We start from the raw sequence: 20846 nt of genomic DNA, 5'->3' as shown, positions 1-20846 counted from the left end.
TAACAGACATGCAAATATACAGTACTATTTAGGTCATTGAACGCTATGTCAAGATGATTAATAATGTAATCAATAAATATGGTATGTCGATGTGTTTGTTGATACCAAATTATTCAGGTTATTGAATATGATAAAATTAGTTCTACTATAAATTTATGAATATCGTTAAGTATAGGAAATCATATAACAGACACAATCGGACAATAGTTGGCTCCTCGCTAATCATGACCCTCTTCTTCACCTAATATAGCCAAATAAAACAAATAGAGACGCTTCTTTTTTAAAGCTCTTTAAACAATTAACCAAACACTTAAAATATACTACATCTTGTAACTATAAAAAGAAAAAGTAAGCAATGAGCTTGTAGCTTAAATAGTTAAGAATATTTATCCATGCATCTGAGGTTCTAAGTTCAATTCCCTCCTCTCCAATATCACTTATATAAAAATAAAAATAAAAAGCAAATACGTGTTTCTTGCTAACCAAACGTCCAAACACATGATCCACATTTTCTGGCTAAGCATTCAACTAGAGTACCCAAGCATGCACATTCCCAAGGATTGCCTGTAATGACTTTCAAGATCTTAATTTTATCTTCTTCTCTTCTTCTTCTTTTTTCTTTTTTTTTTTCACCAAATGCATTACGCATCTGTCTTGAAAATTGAAATGGTCCCAAAATAATGTAACTGGTCCCTTGAAAATGGGAAAAGAAAGAACAAGACAAAAAACCAAACCATGCATGTGCTGAAGCTGAACAGTGTACGTAATATTGGTGGCGTTGGAAAAGCATTGAATGAGTGAGTGGCAATAACCCAAAGTTCCAGAATCTCAAAGTACGAAGATATCCACCTCCACAATGCTTATGATCTGAAACTAATTTGGGTAACATTCTAGATTTATTAGATAAAAATAATAATGAGCTTCTAAAATGACCTTCTTGGGACATTATTTTTAAGGTAATGGACAAATTGGCCAAGGTAGTGGTCTTGGTGCAGCTTGTGATTTGCAAAAACTTTGGCAGCTTTCCTTGCATTGCTTCTTAGTTTCTCTCCTTCCTCTGCCACCATTGCATGTCTCAGTGCTTTGCCTATATTGTTTACACCATAATTAACCAGCGTGACTAACACCAAGCGCGACATGCCTTCTTCCCCGCCAAAGGGAGATGCTCTTCGAAGGACAACCACTGCCGAAGATCCAATCGCCAAACCTAAGCGCGGAGACACGTGTCATCATCACAACAACTTGCACAAAGTCCCACATCGGAACTTTGTGCAAACCTCTACTTTTACTTCCCTATAAATAGGAACAGTAACCAAGAAAGGGTAACTTCTCTCTCACTATTATCTTTTTGCTGCGATAGTCACTACCCTAGCGACTCGGGCATCGGAGAGCCTTCGCCGGACATCACACGGTGTCCGGCTTAACGCATCGCTTCTCCTATTTTGTCTTCTGCAGGCTAGCCCTTTCAAGGCCCAGGCCCTTCTCTTGCCAAAGACAAACCCCTATCTCTAAGTTGACCCTCTCGAAAAAGAGCATCAACGTTTGGCACCGTTGTCGCCTCTTCTTCACTCCACACCACAGCCATGCCTCACGAGGATAGCCGCGATGCCCAGCGCAATACCCCCGGGAGGTACCTCCTAGAGGGGACCGTCGGCGGAGGTCAATCTCAGCCGAGGTGGAGCTCTTCGCGCGATGTCGTCAAGATGTCCGAGAGGTGTGACCATCTTCACTCCAAGAATGTTGAGTGAGCACGACTACGCATCGAAGTGGCGTAATCGAAAGGAACCAAGCCCAGGCTCCCAGCAGCCTTACCCGAGAACTGAGCGCATTACACAGCCAAACCAGCGAGGCATTCCCACCATTGTTCCCAATCCGGCCTAGGCCCGAAGGGTAAGGACCCTCCATCCGGAGCGACCAAATCACGGCTTCTCCGTATCTCCCTGCCGAGGAACAGGCCTCATGAACCAACAAAGGTCTATAGGGATTGCGAGGGACCGTATCTGGACCGTCAGAGGGGACCCCTTCTTATCCCGTTAATCTCCAAGACCCAAGGTGACACACCTAGGCCCCCCAAAACCAACCCATGTGCACAGTGGGAGAGGGTATGGGGACTCGGATGGCTGTTGGCATGATTACTCGGAAGAGCACGAGTCTTATCACACCGAGGAGTTCGGTGGACCTGACCTATCTAGCTCTGGCCACACCACACCGGACCTCCGACCCGAGACTCTCCCTCATGCCGACCCGGCAATGAGACTTCTCTTTGAGAAGGTCCGGTGCTTGAGAATGAGCGAGCGCAACCACCAACCCACAGGCGAAGCCACGACTGGGCCCTTTACGAACGCATCCTTAGTACCACGAGAAGGAAATCCAGCTCTTCCGCGCCGCCTTCTACACCGCACGGAGGATCCCTCACCCACATACATTCTTTCCGATGCGCCTTGGGATGCAAAGGCTTAACGGACGAAGGCATGTGCCTCCTCTTCCATCCACCCTCGGCGGTGCGGCCTGAATTGGTTCTATAGGCTAAGCCCCGCACCATCAATCGTTTGTGATGCGAAGCATGCCTTCCCGGACCATTTCATGATCCGCCGATCGCTCTACTCTGCGGACGACTGTACATGCTTAGGCGGTGAGGATGAGCCCGCCGGAGTATGCAGCAGTTCACCACGAGTACTCCCGCCTAGAGACCAATGATCGTGCCGCCTTTGGTGCTTTCAAGAATGGCCTCCAGAGTCTAACTTTGGTACCTAGTACACAACAACCCTTGGAACACGTATCTTTGAATTAATGAAGCGAGCGATGATTCATACCAAGTGAGTATTTCAACTCCAAGCGTGGCGGCCACCCAGGGCACATCATCCTTTCACTGATCCCCACCCCGCCAAGACCCAACTCACCCCTCCTCAACATTCTACTCCCCCAAGTACCCGGTACCCAACACCCCAAGCGAGAAAGATAACTACCAGCAAGATACCTTCAGCAATAACAAATGGAGCGGACATAACAACCATCACCAGTCCGGTGAGGCAACCCACGGGGTAGGTGATCGGGCTCCACTCCCCTTCTCACCCAAGCCTAGGTTCGAGGTCTTCACCACCCGAACACCACCTACGAATGTCACGGTGCACGAGGCACCTATCATACCCAAGCCCCAGACCGAGGCAGGCAAGCCCATGCCCAACACGGTGTCTTCTCGTCGCTTTCATCAGTTCGGTGGACACGACACCGAATCTTATGTTGCCTTGCACAACATCATTGAAGGACTTATTCGCGATGGGAAGTTGGATAAATATGTACACAATCTCCCACCCCCACCTAACCCTCATCAACGGCAGATCAACATGATCTCAACTATCGTGGTGGTCCCACCCTGGCTGGAACCTCCAACAACTCCATCAAACATTATGTCCGCTCCACCTATGCGCACTGGTCTTTAGTCTTGGCGGGGGCGCTTGCGAAGACCCATAAATCAGGCTGGGCTCCAATTACCTTCAGTGAGGAGGAAGAGCGCGGTGTTATTCTCCCCCACGATGACCCAATCATTATCCGCGCCGACATTTCTAACTTTGATGGGGGCGTATCTTGGTGGACACTAGCAGTTCGGTCAGTGTGATGTTTGCGCGGTGTTATTCACCCGCTCGACCAAGCATCACACCCTAGTGAGCTTCTCGGTGAGGTGGTCCAGCCCATTGGAAGCATTCATCTCAAAATCTCTATTGGATCGGCACCCCAGTGAGGACAATCACCACTCCCTTCCTCATTATCGACTGCCCCATAGCCTACAATGTCATCCTCGGCCGCCACCGCCATGGCCCAAATGAAGGTCTTCATCTCCACCCATATCTTCTGCTCAAGTTTCCCTACGCCTCATGGCACGTGCACAGTGCGTGGAGACCAACTTAGCGCCCGCTACGCTCCGGCGATAAAGTCCACCAACCGCCAACATCGGCGAGGCCCTCGTAGTAACCTGCTCCAAAGACCGATTCAAGGCCGCACCGAGCGTCCCGAGAAGACCCTAGGGAGGATCTGTCACCCACGGTGAACTGTGGAAGACCTTGAACAAGTTACTCTTGATGAAAACATCCGGACCGGAAGGTCGGGATCGACACCTCTCTCTCACAGGAGCTTCATTCTGATCTTATCGCCTTCCTTCGCCTTAATTCTAAGGTCTTCGCACAGTGCGTCCAATGACATGCGGCATATCACACGAGATCATATCTCACCGGCTAAGCATTAATCCATCGCTGCTCGACCCGTTCGTGACGTCGTGCTTATGACCCAGAGCGATATGAGGTCATGAAGGCAGAGGTGGACAAGCTAACTAGCATTGAATTTATCAAGGAGGTGGACTATCCCACCTGGCTGGCCAATGTGGTGATGGTTCGAAAGGGCACAAGGGGCTGGCGCATGTGTGTAGACTACACCAACCTCAATCGGGTACAACCAGATTTTCATGCATCCTGAGGACCAAACCCACACCTCCTTCATCACGGATCATGGCCTTTACTGCTACAAAGTCATGCCCTTCGGCCTCAAGAATGCCGGGGCCACATATCGTCGGTGAACAGATCTTTGCTCCCTAATTGGCAACACCATGGAGGTTTATGTTGATGACATGCTCGTCAAGAGTCACACTACTGACCAGCACATCCCCAACCTCTCAGCCATGTTCACATTCTAAAGCAATGTAAGATGAGGCTCAACCCCACCAAGTGTGCATTTGGGGTGGCTTGGTAAATTCCTTGGCTTCATGATCAGCCAGAGGGGTATTGAGGCCAATCCAGAGAATATCAAGGCCATATTAGACATAGCAATACCGGGACGATCAAGGACATCCGAGCCTTCTTGGGCGTGTCGCAGCCACGACGATTCATCTCCAAGGCCAGCGATCGCTCGCCCCCTTCTTCAAGGCACTTAAGGGTAGTAAGCGGGTATTACCTGGATCATTGAATCGACAAATCTCTCAACGGGCTGAAGGCGTATGAGCCGGCCCCTTATTATCAACACCGAGCACCGAGACACCCTCATGATTTATCTCTCCGCCTCAGCTACGGTCGATTCTGTGCTCATCGGACAAAGAAGCGATTCTAAGCACCCGATTGCATTACGTCAGACAAAGCGTTACAGACGCCGAGGTTCGATGCGGACATCGGCCGCATTCGCTCGGTGGTTTCGGCTCGGCGCCTCGGGCGTGCTTCAGCACATACCATTCATGTCTTAACCAATCAACCACTTGGTAAGTGTTGCGGAGCCGAGACTTCGGGAGGCTAGTCAAGTGGGCCATTGAGCTTGGCGAATTTGATATCCACTACAAACCCCGCCCACCACGAAGGGCCAGGCCGTGGCGACTTTATATCTGAATTCACCAACCCCATGCCGTGGCGGTCTCGATTACGATGGAGCCCACTCCTACCCAGGCCAAGTCCACGTCGCCAACAGAATCGGCACCCTAGACTTGACACAGCCCTTATGGACTTTGTATGTGGATGGCTCTTCCAGCGCCTGAGGATGCGGAGCCGGCCTTGTTTTCATCTCTGGGCGAGGCTGTCCTTGAGTCGCCCGCCGCTTCAAATTCCACGCCTCCAACAATGTGGCCGAATACAAAGCACTCTTAGTTGGCCTTCGGTTAGCCAAGGAGATGGGCGCTAGGCAAATTCAGATTTTCAGCGACTCACGGCTCGTTGTCCACCAAGTCAACGGACTTCAGCCAAGGACGTGTCCATGACAGCCTACCTCCAACATACTCGCCATTTGCTTACAACCTTCAACGCTTATGTCATAAGCGGTACCACGCCGGAGAATAGCCATGCGATGCCCTAGCTAGACTAGCCTCGACCATAGGCGGGGTCTTGGCGCAATATCCACATGGAAATCTTGGATCGACCAAGCACACGGGCACCACTCATCTGCGCCATCGATCACGGCCCAACATGGATGGACCCCATCCTCCAATTTTTGCGAACGGGCGCTACCCGACCTGCTGAAGAGCGGCGTGTTCGTTATCGCTCCGCCGATATCGATCATTAATTGCGCCTGCCTGGCGCGGATTGACTACCCTACCTTCGGTGCACGACCCGGAGGAAGGCCACTATGTCCTCCGGAAATCACGAAGGCATCTGTGGTAGTCATTCGAGCGCCGCTCACTAGCGCGCCATAAGGCCATTAGGCAAGGATACTTCGGCCCTCACTTCACACGATGCCTAAGCCTTCACCCGAAGTGCGACAAGTGTCGATGGTTTGCCAATATCCCTCAACTCGGTGAACCTTTAACAGCCATGGTCAGTCCTTGGCCATTAGCCCGATGGGGACTTGACCTCATTGGACCTATGCCCGAGGGCAAAGGCGAGTCAAGTACACAGTCGTGGTCGTCGACTACTTCACTAAGTGGGCTGAAGCTGAGGCCTAGCCACCATCACTGCTGCTCGCATTGAGGCGTTTGTTTGGCAAAATATCGTGTGCCGCTTCGGCATCCCCAACGTCATCGTCACGGACAACAGCCGGCAATTTGACCATGCAAAATTTAGGCAGTTTTGTTCCAACCTCAAGATTAAACTTTGCTTCGCTTCTCCAGCCCATCCTCAGTCTAATGGCGGTCGGCCGTGAACAAAATTATCAAGAAGACCCTGAAGACCAAGCTTGACAAAGCCAAGGGTTGCTGGCCAGAGCTACTCCGGAGGTTCTTTGGGCTTACCGCACCACCTTTCGTACCTCAACGGGAGAAACACCGTTCTCCTTTTCCTTTGGTACCGAAGTCGTGGCACTAGTGGAGATTGGTCGGCCACATACCGAACCTCCACTTACGAGGCGGAGCCAATAACGCAGCATTGGCCCTCAACCTCGACTTCATTGACGAGCTTCGTGACTAGTCCAACATGCGCAACGTCGCGTACAAACAGCGTATTGCCAAGTACTACAACTCGAGTTAAACCCGAGCTTTCTGGCCCGGGATGGGTCATGCGCAAGGTTTCCTTGGCCACTAAGAATCCTAATGAGGGAACCCTTGACCCTATGTGGGAAGGTCCATATGAGATCACCAAGGTTTGCCGCCCCGAGACTTATCAGACTTCGGGATCCCAAGGGCAAAACGTTGCCTCACCCTTGGAACGCATGACCATCTCAAGTACTACTACAAGTAAACATACCTAGACCCTAGGACACTATGTTTTCTTATACTTCGGTCTTGAGCCTTGACTCACACCCACCATTGTACTTTCTGCCCTTCGGCACCCATCTAATAAAAGCACCCAATTGGGCCCCATTTCTACTTATTCACACTTCAGAAGTTGGCAGAATGCATAAAGCAAAAGGGTACCAGGCTATCATAAAAATCAAAGTAACCTTGCCTTAGGGCAGGGCAATATCCATACATGTCAAAAGACTACATCCGAAACAACTGGGTACATCATAACAAAAAATATAAACAAGCCCTCGGCATCAGCATGCTCGTCCGCCTCCTCCTCGGCAGCTGTGTCGATCCATGGTCGACTCCCCTCCGCTAGCATCGGCACCTCCTCGCGTCTCGGCCTCCAGAAGGACTCGTGGCCTCGTGACGGGTGGCGCAAGCAGTGACTCCGAGGGAGAATGGGAGGAGAATACCACTAGTGTCGAAGTTTATATCCAACTCTGGATTAACAAACCTCGCAACCGGTTTCTCCCACCCATACTGCTCCTCGACCATCGCGTCGGCTAGGCTCTTGAACTGTGCGAGCCACGATACTCCCTCTACTGCCTCGGCACGAGCCACGCCAGCTCCTCGGTCCTCCTCCTCTCGGACTCAAGCCTAGCCTCCTCCACCGCCTCTAGCCGCGGGTTGTCTCCTTTAGCTCCCGCTCGCCTCCCCACCTTCAGTGCAAGACATTCCTCTCCGGATGGCGGCTGAGCCTCGTGGTAGCGCCTTGGCTGTCTCGAATGGCGTCTCGCCAAGTCCACCTCTCTCTCCGCCAGCTGGTCACATATCCCAAAAGCCTGCAAGAAAGATATGTTCATAAGCCGGATCATAATTGCACTATTAGAAAGTCAAAGGCACAGGACTACTTACATTGGCGATAGAGAGCACTGTCTTGGACCCGATCGGAAGTCCGTGGCCTTGGTCCGAGCGAGCTCCCCGCATCAATCTTTACGGTCGGGAAGGCGTTGACAAGAGGCACTTCTGGCGATGCATGGCGGGGTTACCTCCTTCGCCTCCGTCGACAACCGAGGCAAAGTCTATATCCTCGGTACTGCAGGGAATAGCTCCTCCATCTCGGCGGCGGCTGGGTGGGGATCTAGGTCGAATGGCGGCAGACTTTATTCCACCCATGACGTCATGGATCGAAGAATCAAGCCCCTTCCGCTTCTTCTCCAACTCCGCCATGACGGCTCATCATCCTCCTGCCGAGGCCGCTTTCCAGCAGCCTGCTGTCCCCTCGGTTATCTAGGCACCTTTGCACCTTCTTGGCCCTATTGGCCCTATCTTTCTCTCTTCTCTCTTGCAACTTTCGTTGCCTCTCCTCCGGATCCACCACTACCTTCGGTGAATTCTCAACCACGGTCACCACCTTCTTCGGCACCTCAGCCACTATAAAAACAAAACCGAAGCAAAGGTGAGCAGATATACAAAGACAAACATACAAAAGGGAGGGAGTGGGCCAATACTTACTTCCTTGAAGCAACCCCGACTGTAGAAGAAGAGCTGGTATCACAATATTCTTCAGCTCACGCGCTTCCTGGGCACCTGTCCTCCTCACCACTCTATCTCTTCCTCTTCCTCCTGGACACTTTGGCCTACACTTCACAGAACCTGCACATGGACAAAGGCGTTAGTTTTCACAAGCTTCGGATGACAATACATATTCATACCAACACATTCAACACAAAGACAAGAGTTATAACCAAAGACCTATAGATTGAAAATGGGTAGGCACATGTTTGCTGACAGTCGTCCCAGGCCAGCACTCCCAATCACCAAAGGCAAAGAACCACCGATTTCGCCACGTCTTCTGCGACGATGGTGGTTGCCCTATAAAGTATCCTCTCTCCTTCGCCTTTCGATAGTTGACTGCACCCAGCCAAAGTTGCCTGTTGCTCGGACACCGAGCATGATGCATGAAGCTGCTCAAAGGAGGGCTCCTCGCCGCCAACCACCATGCTATGTACACCCGTGCAGTATACACCGGAAGTTGGGATTATACTGCCCAGGGGCATAGCCCAATCTGGAAAGCATCATTTGCACCCAAGGATGCAATGGTAACCTCAATCCATGTTTGTAAATGGCTGAGAACACCATAATGCAACCCTCGGGAGGGTATCTCGCCGCTTCATTAGGTATGGGCAACCTCAGCCCCACATAATCAGGTATAGCATAATCTGCCTTCAGTGACTCTAGATCATACAGACTCATCATATTTTTCTTCGGTAGTGGAACCCCTATTGGAATGCCCACATCGGCGTATGCTACTACCACCGTACCACACCCCGATGGCCCCACTCGCCCACTTGCACTAGCCTCTAGTGCCTAGGTTATCCCTAACACCCGGTTTGCACAAGCTTCTAGGGTCACATAGTTCCATTGCATTTCCCTATAAGCTTCCCCCCCAGAACTCCTTGACTGCTCTTCTCCCCCAACCCTATTTCCCTCCACTATCAGCCTTTCCACCACACGTTCAGACCCAGTACTTTCCCCATCAGTACCCAAGTCTTCATTATGGCTACCACTCTCAAACTCTTCCCCACTAAAGGCATGGGGACTTGGAGAGCTTTGACTTTCTCTTTCAGAATTATCAAACATCTACAAACACAAAAAGGGAAACTAAGGCGCATGCGAGGATTGAAAACAAAAGCCTAGGCATGTTCTTCATATGTTCATGGAAGTTCATCTATGTTCATACCAAATTCATGCAAAACTCAAGCAAAAGTGGCATTTCAATCCAGAAAGGGAGAAGGAATACAAGGCATACCTTGTTATCACCACCGTCCACGGTTGCTGGAAATCGCCTGGCTCACGAAAGTATCTTTTCACGCCTCACCGGAAATCGCTCCTCCGTACCTGAATCTTATCGGAAATCGCCCTTGCTCGTCTACTAAAATCTTTCGAAAATTCCAAGTGCTCACTCCTTCAGCCCTCCGCAATCTTTTAAAGGCATACGAAGGACCCCTCGATTCTTGCTCCAAGCAATAACTCATCATACCGTTGGGATGCCTCGATTTCCACAAACAAACGTTTCTATACCACTGCCACATGGCACTCATGACGTCACACCTTCCCTTCGGAAGGCATGATGACATCACACCTTCCCTTCGGAAGGCTCCCTTCCGAAGCTTGGAAGGACTCATCGCGACAGCGATGACGCGTCACAACTTCCGCCGGAAGGCATGATGGCGTCACAACTTCCCTTCAAAGGCTCCTTCCGAAGCTTGGAAGGACCCTCGCGACACGCGATGACGCGTCACACCTTCGGCCGGAAGGCTCCTTCCAAGCTTGGAAGGATCCTCGCGATGGCGTCACAACTTCCCTTCGAAAGGCTCCTTCCGCCGAGAAGGAGACCTCGCGACACGAGATGACATCACAACTTCCCGGAAGGCATGATGGCGTCACAACTTCCTTCGGAAGGCTCCTTCCGGCTTGGAAGAACCCCTCGCGACATGCGATGGCATCACACCTTCCCCGGAGGCTCCTTCGAAGCTTGGAAGGACCCCTCGCGACACATGATGGCGTCACAACTTACCTTCGGAAGGCTCCTTCCGAAGCTTGAAGGATACCTCGCGACACGCGATGAGGTCACACCTTCCCCGGAAGGCATGATGACGCGTCACAACTTCCCTTCGCCGGAAGGCTCCATTCCGAAGCTTGGAAGGAGACCTCGCGACACGCGATGGCGTGACACCTTCCCCGGAAGGCATGATGGCGTCACAACTTCCCTTCGGAAGGCTCCCTTCCGGCTCGCGACTGCGATGGCGTCACACCTTCCGCTTCGGAAGGCATGATGACGTCACACCTTCCATTCGAAGGTGCCCGTGACGTCATACCTTCCCTTCGGAAGGCCACCTTCGGCACCCCCATGACCGAAGCCAAAAAACAAAAAAACAAAAGGGTGTCTTCTAGTTTTCAAACTTGGGGGACTAGGGGACTACCTTCAGCACCCGCCATGCCGACACGCTTGGTTTAATTACACAACCTCTTCAAAAGTTCTCAAACCTTGACAACTTGGGGGACTACTGTTTACACCATAATTAACCAAGCGTGACTAACACCAAGGCAGACATGCCTTCTTCCCTGCCAAAGGGAGATGCTCTTCGAAGGAACAACCACTGCTGAAGCTCGAACTGCCAAACCTAAACGCAGGAGACACGTGTCATCATCACGCAACTTGCACAAAGTCCCACGTCGGAACTTTGTGCAAACCTCTACTTTTACTTCCCTATAAATAGGAGCAGTAACCAAGAAAGGGTAACTTCTCTCTCACTATTCATTGCTGCGATAGTCACTACCCCGGTGACTCGGGCATCGGAGAGCCTTGGCCGGCACCACACGGTGTTCGAAGCTTAACGATTGCTTCTCCTATTTTTGTCTTCTGCAGGGTAGCCCTTTACTGAAGGCCCAGGCCCTTCTTTTGCCAAAGACAAACCCATATCTCTAAGTTGACCCTCTCCGAAAAAGAGCATCAACATATATCATCTTTGCAAAACGACCCATCTTCCTTGCGTTTTACTTCAACAGCCAGATCCTTCTCCACCAGAAGCCTTGCGTTCAAAGGCTGATCAATAATGAATGGCAAAACAATAAGAACATGCCCAAATTGCAGAGTTTCAATTATAGAGCCCCATCCAGAGTGAAACAGAGACCCCCCAACGGATGCGTGCCCCAAAATTTCCATCTAAGGCACCCATCCCAAGCAAACAAGCCCTTTCTCTGATGTGCGCTCAACAAAACCAGGAGGCAGAGCATCAGCATCACTATCAGCCCAATTGGGTTTTCTGAGTGCCCAGAGAAATGGAAGCTCTGATAGCTCAAGCCCATGAGCAATCTCAAAGGCTTGTTCTTTGCTCAGCTTACACTCAGATCCAAACCCAACAAACACAACTGACTTGGGTTTTTGTTTATCAAGCCAGTCAAAGATCACATTGTTTGGTGACCCATCAAAACTAATTTCCCCTTTTGCCCTTCTTGCATGCTGCTCTGGAGGAAGCAAACCTGTTGGAATCACAAGCTTTCCAGTGATTTTCTTGTAAATCTCCAAGTATTCTCCTTCAAACTCATTGCAAGTACGAACGGCTAAAGCTTGACTTGCAGATTGAATCTTGGCAAGCCTTGCAGCATCACTTATCCCAGAACCATTTACTCCATAGAAGCCTGTGCACATGAGCAGCCTCATTCTCTCTGAATGCCACCAGTGAGGGAAAAGTAACCCATTCCAGCTTCAACGTCGGGCTTTCTACTGTGCGGAGCATAATTTCTATTCTTGAGATATATTCTGCCAAACCACTCGAGGTACAAGTAGTAGCAGAGAAAACAGAGAATAACACAAGTGGAACACCATGTTCTTTGCCAATCTCCACCACCCAATGAGTAGCAAAATCAACTATTATCCAATCAGGCAGTTGGTCCCCAATGATCTGCTTGATGGGTTCTTGCAGGAGATCATATGCAATCTTCAAGTTGTCTATTTTTTCAAAGGGTATGTCCACAGATTGCCTCGGCACCTTGGGAGGAACTCAGAGTCCAAAGCAGGAAATGGGATGGGGACTAGTTTTATAAAGGGGTCTAAATCATGTGAGAATTTGGGGAGCCTTTGGATGTTTTTTGGGGTGGAGATGTAGGAGACATGAACTTTGGCTTTTGCTAAGGCTATGGAAAGTTGAAAGAAAGGGATCATATGGCCAAAGGCAGACCATGGAAGCATCACAACATGAAGATGATCTTTGGCCATGGTAATATTTTCTCCTGGTATGGAATTTGCAATAAGAATGACTTTTGTTCATGCATTATGTGGATGAGTTGCGACTATATAAATACTGCGAAGTAGAGTTTTTGAACACGGTTAATGCTAGACTTATCACATTTTTATACCACATCTCTAATAGAGGTGGAGTCCACCTATATAATGAGGTCTACCTCTATTAGAGAGGTGGTATACAATGTGGTATAAAAATGTGATAAGCCTAATATTTTTCTTTGAACACTACATCTTGGAAAAATAAATAAAAATCTTTTGACAGTCATATGAGGAAGTAGGCTGACCTACCCTATCCTAATTCGTCGTACAATTATATTATTCATTGGGTAGAGGAAATCATATAACAGACACGCAAATGTACAGTACTAGTTAGGTCATTGAACACTATGTCAAGATGATTAAGAGCATCTCCACTCATAAGGGCTAAGTCTAGGGCAAGGGCAAGCAAGGGCTGCCACTATTCATGTGAATAGTGTTAGCCTTGCCATTTGTAGTTCCACCCATGAGGGCTAAGTCTAGGGCAAGTCTAAGACAATTACTATTCACTTAAATTTATTTTTTTAATTTTTTATACTTAAACCATTGATTTTGATAAGCTTTTCGGATAAGATTTTTAATTCCAAAGTGTTAAAATTTTGAAATCAAGATAACATTTTCAGATAAAATTTTAAAATTAAATTGGTGTGGAAAGTGAATAATATTTGTAGGTATGTATAGAAAAAATTTGCAGAATTTTAGCCAAAAATTGGACAACCGTTGGATTGTGCAAGATTTTTTTATCGGAGGCTCCAGGAGAAGCCACATGGCTTGTAAGGCTTGCCCGGGCTGCAGGTGCTGCGCTAGAGCCGCATTGGGTTTGCTAAGGGGGCCTTTTGCCCAGTTTGATAGCAACACTGGAGCTGCTCTAATAATGTAAATGTCGATGTGTTTGTTGATACCAAATTATTCAGGTCATTGAATATGATAAAATTAGTTCTACTATAAATTTATGAATATCGTTAAGTCGAGGAAATCATATAACAGACACAATCGGACAATAGTTGGTTCCTCGCTAATCATGACCCTATTCTTCACCTAATATAGCCAAATAAAACACATATAGAGACGCTTCTTTTTTAAAGCTCTTTAAACAATAAACCCAACACTTGAAATAGACCACTTCTTTTAACCATAAAAGAAAATGTAAGCAATGAACTAGTAGCTTAAGTGGTTAAGAATATTTATTCATGCATCCAAGGTTCTAAGTTCAATTTTCCCTTCCCCAATATCACTTATATAAAAATAAATAAAAAAGCACATACGCGTTTCTTGCTAACCAAACGTCAAAACATGATCCACATTTTCTGGCTAAGCATTCAAGTAGAGTACCCAAGCATGCACATTCCAAAGGATTGCCTGTAATGACTTTCAAGATCTTAATTTTATCTTCTTCTCTTCTTCTTCTTTTTTTTTTTTTTTCACCAAATGCATTACGCATCTGTCTTGAAAATTGAAATGTTCCCAAAATAATGTAACTGGTCCCTTGAAAATGGGAAAAGAAAGAACACAAAAAACCAAACCATGCATGTGCTCCAATATTATAGTATCTCTGTTTCTAGTCTTCTTCGGCTTTCACCACCAATAAGAAATGTTGCAGGGCCCAACGAAAAGCATTTTGTGGCTTTGGAGAGAATAGATAAAGAAAGCCATGGAAGATAGAACTGGCGACTCCTAAGCCAAGCCCAAACACCAGCAATCAACCCAGCCCACCAGATAGTCAACACTCAACAGTCAACGCCGGCATGTATCTTCCAGCCAGCTCCCAATATGTGCTGACGTCATCATTTCCATCATGTCTTAAGTGCTCCAAATATCCTAAATGATCTTCTTGATGCAGCTTCTGATCGCGTTCCATGAACTGCATAATGGGTTGTTGCAGCAGATCATACGCCACAGAGGCCTCAGCTCCTCCTGGAAATGGAATGGGCATGAACTCTGGTTTTTGCCAAGGTTATGGAAAGTTGAAAATAAGGCATAATATGGCCGAAGGCAGACCAGGAAGCATCACAACTCGAAGATCTTTTGCCAAAATGATAATGTTGGGTTTTGAACTCTTGATGTTTTCGGCCAAACAAAACAAACAACAAAACTCTTGGTTAATGTTACAAGATCACCTGATCATCTTAATTTATGTTTCAATTGTTGGGTAAGCTTTTCCTGAAAGGGGAAAAACAAAACCAGACCATGCAAAGAAAGCAAGAAAGAAAGAGTGATGTTCTCCATAATTGTTGCTATGTGATATGTTATATGCTACTTGCTCAATCTTTTTCTCAACCAAATGGCGTTGAGCCTGCAACCACATTTCAAATATGAAACCCGGTTCCTTGCAACGGTCAAATCTCACCCACCATAGAGTGGATGGGGCGATTCCATACAATATTTGCACACAAAAGATTAAACCTTGACATTTGTGTTGAAAAAGACACAGCAATGGATATCAGGCAAAAGATTAAATCAGTGAGAGTAATATTTGGAATTTGACTGCTGAGCCACAAGAATTGAATCTCTTTAATACGTTGAGGCCAGTGTAAACAGGAAAACCTACCTGCAATCTTCTGAGCTTGAGATTCTGTGACTTCAGCTGCGAAACCGGAGAATCCATGCTTGTAACTGTACACCATAGAATCATAAGCGGCTTCTTTGCTGCATGGACAAAATTAGGCAAGTAGTCAACTTGAAAGTCTTGAAAAAACAAAATGCTTGTGCAATCCCGGATTTCATCAATTCCTCGTTTTTATTCAACTATAGTATGTGTGAAAATGATTTTATTATATAAAATCATATGACACTAACATTCCATTTAATCAGCGTAAAGGTATTAAGGTTTTTTTTTTTTTTTTTTTAAGCTCTTCATTTAAGTGGTGCTTATCTTCCCAATATTGAAAGAGGTTCTGAATTCAAAGATATACAATGGGTTTACAACATAATACCTCCCGAAATCTGAGACCAGCATGTCGTGATGCAAACTGGTTACAACCTCAGAATCATGGTGATGCTTTTCACCCATATAGACTATATATGTGAACCTTTAAAAAGAAAAAAGGAAAAAAACAATAGTAAGAACCACAAATATATATTTTCTTTTTTTGGAAAAGGAAGAGATTTCTAGTTTGGGAGCACTCACTTTACTCTTGGCATGGACCGTCCTAATCGTAGTGTTTTGGGTACAGAGCACTAAAAAATATTAAATGTCACAAACATTGAAACTTTGTTGCTCGTCCTCTTCAATAAAAGAGAAGCCATGGCGTTTAAGCTTCAAGTTTTGAAGCTTAAAAGTTTGGTGCATTGCCTTATATAGTGTTTGATTAAACATATTAAGCCCATGGTGGACGGAGGATTTTGGTTGATGAGGTTGGTTGTTGATGGTGGACGGAGGATTTTGGTCATTGGTGTTGTTGATATTGGGAGGATTTTGGTCATTGGTGTTGTTGATATTGGGAGGATTTTGGTCATTGGTGTTGGTGGAATTGGGAGGAAGGACAGAGCTATCAGAGTTGGCCATGGGAAACGTGGGGAAAAAAAAGTCGTTAGATAATAAGAGCTCTTGATACCATGAAAGACTTAGAAAATGGGAGAAAAGGCCACACTAGTAACTCTGGTGTAAGCACGTATTTATATTACTGTATTGATAACTTACAATTCAAAATATAAGAGCTGTTCCAATAAACAAGGGATCAGCTCAATTACAAAATAGCATTATCAGCATATCAACTATTCAAATTCAAATCCACAACTGACTTATCAATAACAATATGCCCGTGACTTGGACTTGGTCTAACAAAGTTGGGGGACAATGTCGATATTGCTAGTAGTGGGCTATTAGCTCGTCCCTCTAAAATTTAACAAAGATTTGACTAGGAGTATGACCTCAACAACCTCCTGGAGCTAATTAGCATAAACAAAGCAAGGCATAAAACAACTAATAAAAAATGGTATTAATTATCTGGGGCTGATTAGAAAAGGGGTCTAAGAAATTAAGATTTGGGGACTAAAAACCCAAGCGCAGAGATAGCATGAAGATCAAGATCCCGACCGAACGGGAACTAAAAAGGCATAAGGCCAGCACTCCAGTCATCATTTTCATGATTTTCACCATAAGGTGCAAAAACTGTCCTCACAGACAAAGGAATCCTTACAAGATGCACTCCATCAGCCCAGCAAAGGCTTCCAAAATAGTATCCAGTATTCATCCGGTGGATCGCGGAGATTGTGATCGTGAAATCGAGCTTTCGAACTGTAGAATTGAAGACCAGAGCACTGGGGTTTACAGATACAATTGTACCAAATGGAGTCTCAATGGTAGCTCTGTAAATGGATTCAGGGGCTCCCACATTTGTTACACTTCTTTCTATTGTGATGCGATTGTTGAGATTTGGTATGGTTATGGAGGGTAGGTTCATGTCAAGGATAGAGGGCTTCTTAATGGGACATGTTGTGTTCTGCTTTACAACCCGAGTGATGTCAGAGTTGTTGTAGCCCATTGCACAGAGATATTGGATGTAGCCGGCTTTGCCTATGTCATATACTAAACCAGGGTCTGCTGCTTCACTGGGGTTCACAATGCCGCCTCCAAAATCGAACGGATTTGCCAGCTTTTGAGACGATCCCTCTGCGAAGATTGGTAAACCAGACGGGCCATTCCTCCATGCTGCATGAAAATTTAGAACATGGTTAAGTTTAGCATGTATCGTTAATGAAATTAGGAACATGTGATCATGTGGTTACCAGTTGTGACAAGTGCCGATTTAATGGCTGCCGGAGACCAATTGGGATGCACTGCTTTGAGAAGAGCCACAATCCCTGCGACATGAGGAGTTGACATTGATGTTCCTGATTCCATGCGATATCCACCCTCCCATAGTGGGTCACGTAGAGAAGTTGCAGCCAGAATGTTCACACCAGGGGCAGCTATATCTGGCTGTCCGACAGAAAAATAACAAGAAGATGAAATAAGAAGACTTTATATGATGAATCTCGAAGCAAAATTGGAGCATAGACATGGACTTCTCTCTAAATTTGAAGAAGGAACTAGCAAATGTTGTAGGAGACAAAACTTGAGAGCTTTCCAGTAACATGAAGGAAAAATTGATGATCTCTTGAAGAACATGTTTAGTGTTCAATTTACTAAAACTTTCGGAGGCGAAATTTCACTTTGTTGTCTGGTTTATGTAGGTGTCCAGGATAAGTAGAGAAAGATTTATGTGGACAAGAACCATAGGCCCCCTGCCTTTTATATATTAAACATTTGCATTCAGTGTAGTGTGGATACATACCTTAAGAATTGCTGGTGTAATGGAGTTTGGCCCCCTAGATGAAAAATAAGCCACCTTGACTGAGAGTGGTTTGCCAATAAATGTTTTAGGTCTCAATTTTACAAGAGGAAATCTGTGCATTCCAAACAAAACCTTGAGGGTCACAAACAAACCTAGCCATAATAATCGCGGTGTCAACAAGGACGATAATTAATCGATGTTACCTGGTAGACCGGATGTAAAACAGTATTTGGGTGCCAATTTCATAGTCAACTTGAATGCATGGGAAGTCTTCATTAAATGGAACTGAGAAGTCACTTGGATTCTTTGCTACGATGAGGCCAACACCACCGGCTTCTATCACAGCTGCTAAAGCATTTGTTATAGCTGTTCCTATAGCTGCTGTACTACCACTGACTCTAGTGAAGTAAAGAACCACCTTTCCAGCTACCATAGTTTTGTCAAGTGACAGGGATTGGCACCCACTGCAACTCATGAAAATGAACTACACGTAAATACATATTGTTAAGCTAATTTTGGGGATGTATTACAAAGTAACAGATCATGTTACCCATCGGCAGTAGGGTCATCAAGCTCTGGGTATATCAAGCTTGCAAATCCAATCTCTGGCCCTGTAAACATAGCTTGTCCCTACATAAACAACAAAGTATATGCATGAAGTTGGAAATGCATACCAAGAATGTTATTGCCACAATCACAGAAACTCATACCAAGAAAGTTTTGTTATTTCCTAAAGTTATGGAAGTAGGAAATGATCGATCCATGGTGCTTGCTGCTACGGTTATGATCCATGGCGCTGTGTTAGAAACCGTCTCAGCTAAAGGTCCATGATTTCCTGCTGCACAAACAACAGTAATTCCCCTGGCCACAGCATGAAAGGAACCAATTGCAATGTCGTCATGAACCTCTTGTTCGAGGGGAATTGAAGACCCAATTGACAATGACAACACATCAACCCCATCATGTAGGGCTTCATCAAAAGCTTTCAATACATCAGCTGATGAGCAACGGAGTACAAGCGCATTCCCATCTTCAAGCACATTCCAGCAAACCTTGTAAATGGCCAACCGAGCATTTGGGGCACCCCCTTTGATTGTCCCATGACCAAGGCCCTTGTAGCTCACATTGGTCACAAAAGAACCAGCTGCAGTGCTAGCAGTGTGAGTACCATGTCCATGTGCATCTCTGGAAGACAAGAACTCTGCCGACAAGTTCAGTGGTTTTCCATGTTCTTTACGAAGTCCATCGATGAACCTGCGGGCTCCAATGATTTTTCTATTGCAGTGTATTGTAGCATTGGATCTGTCTCCAGATTCACATATACCCTTCCAGTGGGATGGAACTGGCCCCAGGCCATTGTGATTGAATGATTTAGACTCTGGCCAAATACCTGTTTCATTGAGTGCTTGTGTTCAGGGACCATTACATAAGCAGGAGTGTGAGAGTGTGTGTGTGCGTGCGTGCTCTTTTTTAAGAGATAGAAGGAGATCAACCTGAGTCAATGACACCTATGATAACCCCATCACCCATGCTGCTCTTGTGAAGAATATTGGAAGGGGATTGAGAAGGGAGGCCAAGAAAATCCCAACTCCTAGTCGTTTGCAGATTGTGAAGGCTATTCGGTATGACTCGAACAACACCAGGCAGCTCTAGAGTTCACCATTTCATAAGTATAAAAAAGCAACAATAAGTACAAGACTTAATGATGACATCTGAAGGTATAGCTCATGAATCCATTACATACCTATATTGTAAATAATTATCAATCATTGCAAACCAGACATATCTTTGTTGCACTTTTAAAATATACCTGAAAGTTTTTGGGCTTGAGACTCTGTGAGCTTGGCTGCAAACCCAGAGAAACCATGTCTATAACTGTATACCATTAATTCTGAGGCCAATTCCTTGCTGCAGCATAGGAACCAAATTACTTAATAAATATATTACTCAAGATTTGGATCATTTAAGCATCCTAGATTTCAAATTCTAAATCCATGTAAATTACCTTCCCACTATGGTGGCAAGCAAATCATGATGTGAATCTGTGAGCAACTTGGTGTTGTCATGCTGCCTCTCTCCCAGATAAACAATGTGTACCTGTTGGTTGAGAGATATATCAGAACACCATATTCAAGAAAAAAAGAAAGAAAACGAAAACCTTAAAGAACAAGAACAAGTGTTTGAGATGTGGAAACATATATATAACATACTCGGCTATTTGCAGCCACCTTTGCTATCATTCCCTGGCCATTAAGAAAGCAGAGAAGGCAAAGTATAGCAAGTACTGAACTTGGGCTGCTCATATTGTCTCTACCACATAGAGAAAGAAAAGGGTTGGAGAAGGCTGATCAGAGACCAATTAAGGATTCAGAATATATCAAATATATGGATTAGAAAATACTAAGTCAAAAATCACTTGCTATAAAATATACCAAATGCATATATGAAAATTTGATGAATTCTGCAGAACGTGGTTGTTACTTTACTCTATTTATAACGGCATTTCAGGTTGGTGTATTTGGAGGCATTCCGAGCCTCTACATTTAGGTAGTGTGTATTTACCCGTATTTCACTAAATCTTGATTATTATAATAATCTA

At 46.1% G+C, this 20846-nt stretch overlaps 1 protein-coding gene and 1 pseudogene across 2 annotated transcripts in view; both read right to left on the bottom strand.

Moving 5' to 3' along the window:
* LOC148917336 (putative UDP-rhamnose:rhamnosyltransferase 1) overlaps positions 1-12908 on the bottom strand; it is a 71497-nt pseudogene extending 58589 nt beyond the window's left edge. The window contains exons 1-2 of the transcript XR_016127515.1: positions 11648-12908; positions 850-1087 (exon numbers count right to left, since the gene is read on the bottom strand). The product of XR_016127515.1 is annotated as a putative UDP-rhamnose:rhamnosyltransferase 1 (transcript). The remainder of the gene's footprint in view (positions 1-849; positions 1088-11647) is intronic.
* A 3660-nt stretch (positions 12909-16568) lies between these two features.
* LOC148917335 (subtilisin-like protease SBT3.9) lies at positions 16569-20697 on the bottom strand. The gene is made up of 10 exons (XM_089053720.1): positions 20458-20697; positions 20253-20344; positions 20058-20155; positions 19741-19896; positions 18958-19637; positions 18798-18877; positions 18451-18711; positions 18248-18359; positions 17700-17892; positions 16569-17622 (listed from the first exon to the last, which is right to left on the bottom strand). The coding sequence occupies exons 1-10, from the start codon at positions 20548-20550 to the stop codon at positions 17018-17020; spliced, it is 2370 nt and encodes a 789-aa protein (XP_088909846.1). The 5' UTR covers positions 20551-20697; the 3' UTR covers positions 16569-17017.
* Positions 20698-20846: the final 149 nt, after the last annotated feature.

This window comes from Prunus mume, linkage group LG5 (assembly GCF_029339155.1).
Source record: "Prunus mume cultivar Tortuosa linkage group LG5, ASM2933915v1, whole genome shotgun sequence".
Lineage (NCBI taxonomy): Eukaryota > Viridiplantae > Streptophyta > Magnoliopsida > Rosales > Rosaceae > Prunus > Prunus mume.
Note: the sequence above shows the minus strand (reverse complement) of the source record. Positions and strands in the feature narration are given on the sequence as shown.